This window comes from Pogoniulus pusillus, chromosome 35 (genome assembly GCF_015220805.1).
Source record: "Pogoniulus pusillus isolate bPogPus1 chromosome 35, bPogPus1.pri, whole genome shotgun sequence".
In the NCBI taxonomy this organism is placed as follows: Eukaryota; Metazoa; Chordata; class Aves; order Piciformes; family Lybiidae; genus Pogoniulus; species Pogoniulus pusillus.
The window spans coordinates 2359989-2370927 of NC_087298.1; the positions used below are offsets into that span (position 1 = coordinate 2359989).

Below are 10939 nucleotides of genomic sequence, written 5' to 3' on the forward strand. Positions count from 1 at the left end.
ATGTTCCTGTGTGACCTGCCCTGGGTGACCCTGCTCTGGCAGGAAGGTTGGACTTGATTCCTAGAGGTCCTTTCCAACCCCTGTCTTTCTGTGACTCTAAAGAGCAAGCAAAATCCCTGCAGGGCTGCCTGCTGATTCCTCCTGTTCACACCCAGATTAGCTCTAATGCTACTGCTGTTTGCCTGGTAAGGGTGTGCCTAAAGGCTTGGGGGATTATCCTTCAGGTTACAGTGAAAATCAGATCTGTTTTTCCCTGCTTTGTCTTGTCCAAGCTGTGAACTCCTCATCCCTGGAAGTGTTTAAGACTGGGGTGGATGAGGCTATGAGCAACCTGGGCTGGTGGGAGGTGTCCCTGCCTATGGCAGGGAGCTTGGAACTGGGTGATCTTTAAGGTCCCCTCCAACTCCATTCTGTGGTTCTATATTTAAAGCAGATTTCAAAATGTTGAGTGATTTTGAGGTGGTTTTGCTACTCAAGGTTTCCACTTTTGCTCAGAGTACAGATCCTCTGCCTCTGTCATCAAGAAATGATTGCACAAACCTCGTGTTCTACAGAGTGGGCATCAGATTCAGGCCACATGTAAGGAGTTTGAAGCCCATGACCTTGTGGATTTTTGTCACCCCAAAAGCTGAGCTGGTCACTGTCACCACAGAGTTGTGCAGCTCTGGCTAGAAAGGACACCACAATACAAGAGAGATGTGGAGGTGCTGGAGTGGGTTCAGAGGAGGGCAACAAAGCTGTGGAAGGGCCTAGAGAATAAATCTGATGAGGAGAGACTGAGGGAGCTGAGGATGGGTAGTGTGAAACAGAGGAGGCTGAGGGCAGAGCTCATTGCTGTCTGCAGCTACCTGAAAGGACACTGTGCAGAGGCTGCTGCTGGGCTCTGCTCACAGGTAGCTGCAGACAGAACAAGGGGGAATGGCCTCAAGCTGAGCCTGGGGAGGTTTAGATTGGACATTAGGAAGAAGCTTTTCCTGGAGAGAGTGGTCAGGGACTGGAATGAGCTGCCCAGGGAGGTGGTGGAGTCCCCCAGCCTGGCTGTGTTTCAGGGTGGTTTTGGATGTGGTGCTTGGGGCTGTGGTTTAAGGTGAGTCTTGTAGAGCAGGGTTCTGGGTTGGGCTTGGTGCTCCTGAGGGGCTGTGCCAGCCTGGGTGGTGCTGTGATTCTGTGAGAGGATCCACTTGTTGCCAGCATGGGTGCTCTCTGCACTGGGGTGGGACTGCTGGAGCCTGTGGAGGTGATCATAGGACCACCAGAAGGCAGAAACAAAATATTGTTAAAAAGCCCTTACCTGGGAAGGTTCAATTTCAGAATTGTTAGGGCTGGAAGGGACCTCAAGGAGCATTCAATTCCAACCCTCCTGCCACGGGCAGGGACACCTCACACTAGGTCAGGCTGCTCCCAGCCCCATCCAGCCTGGCCTTAAAGACCTCCAGGCATGAGGCTTCCACCACCTCCCCAGGCAGCCTGTTCCAGTGTCTCACCATCCTAACACCCCCTCTGAACCTAGCCACTTCCAGTTTTACTCCATTGCCCCTGCTTCTCTCACTACCTGGCACCTTAAAGTCCCTTCCCAGCTTTCCTGTAGCCCCCTTCAGATACTGGAATGCCACAATAAGGTTTCCTTGGAGCCTACTCCTCTCCAGACTGAACAATCCCAACTCCCTCAGTCTGTGTTTTTGAGGAGAAGCAGCCAGGGACAGAGGGAAGCACAGTCACAGCTGCAGCAGCCACGGACCCCTCTGTCAGAAGCCAGTCTCTAGCTGCAGCTTAGCATGGCTTAGACTCAAATGTTTACCAAAATGGGCTGGATTAAAGTCATGCCTCCCTGTTTCAGCCAGGTTTAGGGAAGCCTTGGTGAGGATCAACTGGTTCTCCACCCCTTCTGAGCTGTCCAAGCCATGTTCCTTCATCAGCTGCCACGTTCAAGCACCCTGGACCACACGGTAAGGTGCACTTTGGTTGTGAGTTTCTCTGACTGACCCAGGGCAGGATTGATCAAAGGTGTTTCTGGCTGGAAACACATCAGCCATAAAAATGCCTTCACAGCTGTGTTCTCCTTGGATTCTGTTCCACATCCCTCGGGATGCAGTGCAGAGCTGCAAACTGTGACCATAGCAGGGCAGGCTGAGAGCACTGTTACATGGAGTCAGTCTCAAAGTGGCCCTGAGCAGTCTGGGGAGATGCTGAGATCATGATTTCATAGAATCATGGAATGATTTGAGTTGGAAAGGACATTAAAGATCACCTAGTTCTGACACCCCAGCCACGGGCAGGGACATCTTCAACTACATCAGGTTGCTCAAAGCCCTGTGCAACCTGGCCTTGAACTCTTCCAGGAATGGGACAGCCACAACTCCTCTGGGCAACCTGTCACAGTGGCTCACAGGGAAGAATTTCTTCCAAATAGCTGATCTGAGCCTCTTCCCTTTCAGTCTGAAGCCATTACTCCACAGCCTGTCACTACACTGCTCCATGAACAGTCCCTCCTCAGCTTTCTTGTAGGCCCTCTTAAAGCATTGGAAGGCTGCCAGCAGTTCTCCCAGGAATCATGGAATCACAGATTCTGCCAGGCTGGGAGAGAGCTCCAAACTCAGCCAGCCCAACCTAGCACCCAGCCCTGCCCAACCATCCTACATCCCACAGCCTGCACTGGCACCAGGCACTGCCTCGCCCCACGCCCACGACCTTGCCCTTGGCCTTGCCCAGCCTCCTGAGGTTCCCCTGGGCTCACTTCTCACCCCTGTCCAGGGCCCTCTGCATGGAACCTGTCCCTCAGGTGTGCCCACAGCACCAGCCCCTGAGGAGCACCCCCGTGTGACATGGCCACAGGCCTTCAGCATCAGGCATCCTTTGGAGCCTGGCCCTGCTGCTTCTCACCCAGCTCAGCCCTCAGCCTTGCTCAGGTGGTTTTGCTGCTTTCTCCTTTCCTGCCCAGCCCTCACAGGTTACCACACAGGCTTCTGCCACGTCTCTGCACCTGCTGCCTTCCCCCACCTCCATGAATGCAAGCGAGCACTGCATGCCCCAGAGGCTGCACCCCACCATCCCTGCCCTGGGCAGCCTGCTCCTGCTGGGCTGTGTGCTGCTCAACGGCATGAGCTTCTGGGTCTTCTGCTTCCGCATCAGGCACTGGGACTCAGGCATGATCCTGCAGTTCAGCCTGGTGCTGGGGGATATCCTCATCATCCCTGCTGTTCCACTCAGGATTTCCTACTTCAGCCTCGGCAACCAGTGGCCATTTGGGCAGTTCCTCTGCCAGCTGGAAGTCTTCCTGCACAGCACCCACGTCTACAGCAGCATCTACTTCCTGATGCTCATCTGCATCCACCGCTACTTCACGGTCGTGCGCTACAAGAACAGGAGCCTCTGGAAGAAGAGAAGCTTCTTGATGAAGCTCAGCTTGCTCACCTGGGTCATCCTCTTCATCCAAGGGCTGCCTTTCTTCTTCCTCCTCAAGACTTCAGTTGTGGATGGCTCAGCAAAGTGCCTGAATATTCACCAGCTGGAATTGGCCTCTGTTTACTTCTTCTACAGCAACGTCCTGCTGGTGCTCTCCTTCCTCCTGCCCTTCACTGTTTCCTTGGCTTTTGGAGCCCTGCTGAGCGCTGCCATTGCTCAGGTGGCAAAGAGAAGCTCCAGAGGCAGGAAGATGAAGAGCAGGTCTCTGCAGATGATCACAGTGTCCCTGCTGATTTTTGCTGCCTGCTTTGGGCCCCTGCACATCTGCAGGACCATTGCCGTCGTCGCGAAGTACTACGGCATGTCTTGTGAGCTCCTGCACAAAGCAGAAGTTGCCTACTACATCAGCTGGGTGTTCACCATGGCAAACACTTGCCTGGATCCCCTCATCTATGTCTTTGCCAACGACAAGTTCCAGAAGAGCTTTGCTGACTCCTTTCGCCAACGCTGGGGCACGAAAATGAGCGCCAAAGCTCCAGGAGCCTCCTCAGACCTTCCCACCACGTCCTGTGGCAACCAGCAGCTGCACCTGCAGCCCTGCAAGTGACTGGATCTCACCCCACACTCCAAACTGCCAAACTGCCCCAAGCACCACCACAGGCACTGTTGTCTTTCCTTGCTCGGAGCAGCCAGTGAGTGCTCAGTCACTCCAGCAGGGCCTCCTCAGTGCAGGCAGCTTTGGTTTGAAGAAGCTCTGGGCAGCGTGGACCCTGCTCACTTGCCATGAGGCAGTGCTCTCAAGCTTTGAACAAGCTGTGCCCTGTGCTGGGCTCCCCAGGCAGCATGGCAGAGTCCAGGGCAGGGCTGTGGTGATGATGAAGCTGACACGGCTCCCGGCAGTGGATCACAGCCATGGGTGCAGACCCTCTGCCCCCTGCCTCACCACAGGGGCCTTAGGGCCCAGCAGAGCCGGGAGGAGAAGGTGGCAGAGCAGCAGGGCAAGGGGGAGCAAGCAGCAGGGCTGGGGGAGCCATGGCTGCCACGAGGCCAGTAACACCCAGACTCTCTCTGTCATTTCAAACTCTTTAATTTCTAACAGAAATGGGTTTTTAAGGACCAACCCAAAGCTTCTGGTCCCACGGGGGTCAGCCTGCGGCCCTGCTGCTGCCTGCACCCTGCCCCTGCCAGCTGTGGGCCACCTTCGGCTCTCACTGGGGGCACTGCTTCTTGGGAGGCACAGCAGAGCCCTGGGAGCCGGTGGCCTTCCTCTTGAGAGGCTGCCGGGGCCCCTGGCATGAGCTCTCCTTGCCCGGGCGGGGAGCAGAGGCACCTCCTGCAGGCTCCTGCTGCTCCGGGAGCAGCTCTCCTTGCTGCCCTGGCCCGGGAGCGGGCACAGAGCAGGGGCAGCCAGGATGCCCCTGGGCAGTGCTGCTGGACGAGGCTGGTCCGGGCGCGGGGGTCCCCTCTGCCCCGGCGCTGCCCAGCTGCTGCCTTTGGCTGGGCAGAGGGCTCTGCCTGGGCCGAGTGCCGAAGAGCCCCAGGCAGATGGCTTCGCCAGGGCTCTCCTCCAGGCTCCTGGCGAGCTGGCAGTGCCCGCGGCGCAGCAGCTGCCGAGCTCTGCTGCCGAGCCGCGCCGCGGCGAAGCCAATGAGCTGCTGCACGAAGCCTGCGGTGCGGCTGTGCAGGGCAGGGCGCAGCAGCCTGCCCAGCTGCTGCTCCTGCAGCCCCAGCACGGGCAGGGCGCTCAGGATGCTCTCCTCCAGCCCGAGCCGCCCGCAGCGCTCCGTGCCCGGCATGCGGCGCAGCTGCCAGCGCAGCCAGGGCCGCAGCAGCTGCAGCAGGTCTGGGCGCACCCTGAAGCAGAAGGCCCAGGCCGAGGGGTGCAGGCTGCCTGTTGGCCTCGGCGCAGGGCACCTGCACCCTCCCCACGAGCACTGCCTGCCCGGACCGGCCCCGGCCACAGCTGCTGCAGCCTCCTCCGCCGCCGGCAGCAGCGCTTCTTGCCTGCGCGGGCTGGCAGCAGGGGCAGGGGCAGGCTCGGGGCAGCTGGGACGCCCCCGCAGAGCGGGGCCCGAGGTGCCCAGGACGTGCCCCGCGGCCAGGGGGGCAGGGCTGTCGGAGGGCGCTGCTGCGGCCGCAGCTGTCCCCTCGGGGCAGGCAGCGGCGCTGGAGCTGGCTGCTTGCTCCCCCTCCCGTGTCCCGCCGTGGGCAGAAGCGCAGCTGCTGGCCCTGGGCTCCTCCTGCCCTGCCTCCGGGCAGCCTCCGGGGCCAGCGCTGCCCATCAGGCTGCCCTCCCAGCTGCCTCGGCAGGCAGCCCAGCTTGCGCCAGCCACGGGGCCACGCTCCTGCCACCTCCTGAAGACGGCAGAGCAGACGTCCTCCCCAGGGACCTGCTCCAGCTGCTCCATGGCCTGGCGGGAGCCCCCGAGCAGCACCAGGGCTGCCCTCCGGCACCGCTCCACGGTGAAGCCGATGAGCTTCTGCACGAAGGGCACCGTGTGGCTCTGCAGCTCTGCCTGCAGCAGCCCAGCCAGCTGCTCTGCATGCAGCCCCACAGCAGGCAGGCTGCTCAGGATCCTGCCTTCCAGCGGCAGCACCCGGCAGTGCTCTGCCCCCAGCAGCTGCCTCAGCTCCTCTTGCAGCCAGGGCTGCAGGAGCCGGAGCAGAGCTGGGCGCTGCCTGAAGATGAAGCCCCAGGAGCTGCAGGGAAGGCCTCCCACGTAGCCAGCATACAGGTTCCACGGCTGGCATGCCACGGCGCTGCCCACTGCTGCTGCAGCTGGGCCTCCAGGGGGCTCTTCCACCTCGTCCCCTTGCAGCAGCTGCCAGCTGGCACTGACTGGACTCCTGCAGACAGGGCACTCGGGCTTGAGGGCGATGGAGCTCACGATGCAGCTGAAGCAGAAGCGGTGGCCGCACGGCAAGGCACAGCCTGCCTTCTCCCCACTGCCGAGGCACAGCAGGCAGCACTCCCCTGAGGCCATGGCCACGCTCAGCACAGACTCAGCTGAGCCCTGGAGAGCTGTTGGGGCTGGACAGCTCCTGCTCTGCCACACTCTGCCGAGGGCTGTCCTGCTGCAAGAGGAGAGAGGCTCCAGTCACTGCCTGGCCCAGGGAGGGCTGCCAGAGAAGCCCAGCCAGCTAGCCCTGGTGCCTCGGGAGTAAGCCCAGCCAGCTAGCCCTGGTGCCTCAGAAGGAAGCCCAGCCAGCTAGCCCTGGTGCCTCAGAAGCAAGCCCAGCCAGCTAGCCCTGGTGCCTCAGAAGCAAGCCCAGCCAGCTAGCCCTGGTCCCTCAGAAGCAAGCCCAGCCAGCTAGCCCTGGTCCCTCAGAAGCAAGCCCCAGCAGCTCCCCAGGTTGAGAGTTCACCTCCTCACTGCTCACCTCCCCCACAGCGAGCTGACCTCCCTCTGTCCCGGCTGCCTGGAGCAGGTAGGGCCAGGAACGAATCTCAGTGGCTGCAAGGATGGGCACTGAGAGCTGCAGCAGCCAGCGGAGCCCAGGGCACAAGCCCAGCACCAGCCAAAGTCTCTCTCTCTGCACTCCAAGCCTCGGCCACAGCAGCCAAGTGCAGGCTCAGAAGGCAACTGGGGGTTGCTGGGTGCCCAGCACAAGCAGTGCTGGTGGTGATGTCACAGCAGCTGCTGGGGCACGTTGCCATGGCACAGCCCCACCTCAGCACTCCCCCAGCAGCCCTGTGGCCCCAGCACACACCTCAGGCCTTACACTGCCTGCTCCATCCCCTGGGTCTCCTGCTGTGTGCTCAGCATCAGCGCTTCGGCAGTCTCCAAGGCGTTGGCCATGGCCCCACCAGGTCACCCTGGCCTGAGCTGGGAGATCTCTGCAGCACACACAGCAAGAGGCTGCCCGAGAAGCCCAGCACAGGCAGGAGCCCAGACCCCAGCCCTGCAGCTGTGCCCTCACCAGTGCTGGCTCCCTCGCAGCATCACCTCCCTCGGCCTGCTGGCCATGCTTTGTCTATTGCAGCCCAGCCTGGCATGGGCCCTGTGATGGGTTAGGAACTTCCCACACACACACCACTGGGATTGACCAGCCCAGCTCAGAGGGTTTGGCAGTCAGGTGCAGCTCTGCTCACAGCAGCTCACAAGCACACAGACACAAGAGGTTTACAAGGAGTTGCAGCCATAGACAAACCAGAAACAACAGAGAAATCCAAACTGCCTCCTGGACAAAGAAACTGCCCAGAGGGGCTCAGAGCTACCTTCTCCTTCTCCCTCTGCTTTCCCAGACACACAAACAAAGGCAGCAGCAAAGCTTAGGTTGCTTCCTGTCAGCCAAGGTTAGAGCAGAGAGAGCAGAGCTCTGAGCACACCCTGCCCCCTGCACACCTACGGGGGCCTGGCACCTACCCCACAGCAGGCAGAAGCTTTTGCAAGCCCAGCCCAGCTAAAGAGGATGAGCCAAAAAGTCAGTGCCAGCCACCCTCCTGAAAGTGGCATGAAGGTCCCCAGGAGGTGTCCCTCCCCAGCAGCAGCAGCATGGAGAAGCCCTGGGACACCATCCCAGCAGAGGGACATGCTGCTGCCTGCCTGCACTAAGGAACAGCTGAGGGCATCTCTTGTCCAGGCCCAGCACTGCTATGGGATCCCTGCTTGGGCACCTGCACGGCTGGAGAGAGGGAAAAGAGAGGAGCAACAGAAAGCACCTTGGTGCTGGGACAGGGCTGTGGCTGTCCTGCTCTCAGGGCTCAGCCCAAGGTGCTCACTTAGTGCAGTGAGGGGGGCAAGGGGACAGGACAAGCCCTGGGGTGCCTTCCATGTGCCCCTCAGCTGCCCCTGGGCCGGGTCCTGCAGCAGCACCATCCTGCTCCCCGGATGCTGGCAGTCCCTGGGCAAATGGAGTTGCTTCAAAGCAGTAACAGAGAGCAAAGCACTCAGGTTCCTGGGCAGTTTGGGATTGCTGCTTGCTGCAGGAGGTGCTGGCAGCAGTGCCTGGCAGCCCAGGTTGGTTGCTGTCATGCCTCAGTTTGCCCTTCCATGGCAAAGCTGGAGGGGTGCCCAGCAGCTGCAGCACCATGGGGCCCCTCTCCTGCCCTCCTTTGAGTCCTGCTCTGCCTATGCTGCTGCTGCTGCTGCTGCTGGAAACAGAAGCAGCTGAAGCTCATCTCTGCAAAGGAGGCTTTGAGGGGGCAGTGGTGAGGAATGTAGAAGCTGCCCCTGGTTATCCCACTCAGCTCAGGCGCTTTGCTGGGGCTGCAGGTGCTGCACCCAGTGGATCCTGTGTGGCACTGGTGGTGCTGGGGCTGCAGGTGCTGCACCCAGTGGGTCCTGTGTGGCACTGGTGGTGCTGGGGTTCATGTGCCAGCCCTGAAACCTTTCCCTGCAGTGCCCTGAGGGGGTGGCTCCCTGGGCATCTGCACAGCGTCCAGAACTACCACCAAGCTGGGAATAAAAAGGGGCTGGCAGGGAGCCCTGTGTCTGCTGATAACATTCTGGCCCAGAAAGTTGCTTTGCAAACCCCCCCAGCGATGCCAGGAGCAGTGCCTGCTGCAGGAGCAGGCTCTTGCTGTGCCTTACCCCAGCCAAACTCAGAGAAAAGCCTGTTGCTGCTGAAGCTGTGCTCTGCCTGCCTCTGCCATTTTCTGCTTTCCCTCTCTTTGCTGCCACACCTCATCTCTGCACAGGCTCCTCAAGTCCTTTTTGGGCCAGAAAGAAAACGGGGGCAGGTTAGAGCCTCTTGCCTGTGCCTGGCAGGTGCCTGGCCCACACCCTCCTGCTGTGTCCCTGCTCTCACAGCAGCAGCTTTCACCCATGGGCAGCAAACCCCTCCTGAGAGAGGCTGCTTTAGTATCTTCACTAATTCACAGATTCAGAGAGTGGCTTGGGTTGAAAGGGACCCCAAAGATCATCCAGTCCCAACCCCCTGCCATGGGCAGGGACACCTCCCACCAGCTCAGCTTGCTCAAGGCCTCAACCAGCCTGGCCTTGGACACCTCCAGGGAGGAGGCATCCACAGCCTCCCTGGGCAGCCTGTGCCACTGTCTCCCCAGCCTCACTCGAAAGAGTTTCTTCCTCATCTCCACTCTAAATCTCCTCTCTTCCACCTTCAATCCATTCCTCCTTGTCCTGGCACCCCCAGCCCTTCTCAAAGTCCCTCCCCAGCTCTCCAGCATCTCTGCTGACTGCAGGGCAGGTTGGACTGGATGACCTTTGGAGCTCACTCCCAAACCATTCTGTGATACTGTAACAACCCTCTCCCTGCCCCTGCTGCCCATGCTGCTGGGGAGCTGGGCTGGCAGCACCCTGTGCTGGCTGCCAGCTCATGCCAGCTTTTCACCCACCAGCACCTTGCTCTTCCTGGCTGTGCCTGAGCACCACCTGCCACTCTGGAAGGTGCTTCCAAGTCCCTGGAGAGCCTTGGGGACACATTCTCCTCTGGGTGTCAGCAGGAGGTCGTTTCCCCTGCGCCTCTGCTGTGCCTTCAGGGCAGAAGGAGAAGGTTGCCCTGCTGCACGGCTGGCTGCAAGCCTGGCAAGTGCTGTGCTGCTGAGGGTGTAGGCAGGAGGAAGGAGCTGCAAACTGAAACCATGAAACCCTTGGCACTGAATGTCCCCTTCCTCTCATTCAGGCCCCAGCTGGAAGGTCCTGGCAGGGCGTGATGAAAATGGGACAGAGGAACCACAGCGTGAGGCCCTCTGCCTGGCAGCCATCACACTGCCAATGGGTTAAGGGCCCTCTGCCTGGCAGCCATCACACTGCCAATGGGTTCAGGGCCCTCTGCCTGGCAGCCATCACACTGCCAATGGGTTCAGGGCCCTCTGCCTGGCAGCCATCACACTGCCAATGGGTTCAGGGCCCTCTGCCTGGCAGCCATCACACTGCCAATGGGTTCAGGGCCCTCTGCCAGGCAGCCATCACACTGCCAATGGGTTCAGGTTCCTCTGCCAGGCAGCCATCACACTGCCAGTGGGTTCAGGGCCCTCTGCCTGGCAGCCATCACACTGCCAATGGGTTCAGGGTCCTCTGCCTGGCAGCCATCACACTGCCAATGGGTTCAGGGCCCTCTGCCAGGCAGCCATCACACTGCCAATGGGTTCAGGGCCCTCTTGCCTGGCAGCCATCACACTGCCAATGGGTTCAGGGCCCTCTGCCAGGCAGCCATCACACTGCCAATGGGTTCAGGGCCATCTTGCCTGGCAGCCATCACACTGCCAATGGGTTCAGGGTCCTCTGCCTGGCAGCCATCACACTGCCAGTGGGTTCAGGGTCCTCTGCCTGGCAGCCATCACACTGCCAATGGGTTCAGGGTCCTCTGCCTGGCAGCCATCACACTGCCAGTGGGTTCAGGGCCCTCTGCCTGGCAGCCATCACACTGCCAATGGGTTTGGGGTCCTCTGCCTGGCAGCCATCACACTGCCAATGGGTTCAGGGCCCTCTGCCAGGCAGCCATCACACTGCCAATGGGTTCAGAGGCTGTGTGCAGGAGCGGAGAGAGGAAAGCAGCAGCTTGAACCTGGCACAGCCTGGGACTTGTATCCTCTGCTGCCACTATGCAGAGATGGGAGCCCCAAGGACCACAG

At 60.3% G+C, this 10939-nt stretch overlaps 1 protein-coding gene across 1 annotated transcript; it reads left to right on the forward strand.

Moving 5' to 3' along the window:
* Nucleotides 1-3001: 3001 nt before the first annotated feature.
* LOC135190044 (P2Y purinoceptor 4-like) lies at nucleotides 3002-4009 on the forward strand. The gene has a single exon (XM_064170935.1). It carries the CDS (start codon nucleotides 3002-3004, stop codon nucleotides 4007-4009), a length of 1008 nt encoding a protein of 335 aa, XP_064027005.1.
* The last annotated feature ends 6930 nt before the right edge of the window (nucleotides 4010-10939 follow it).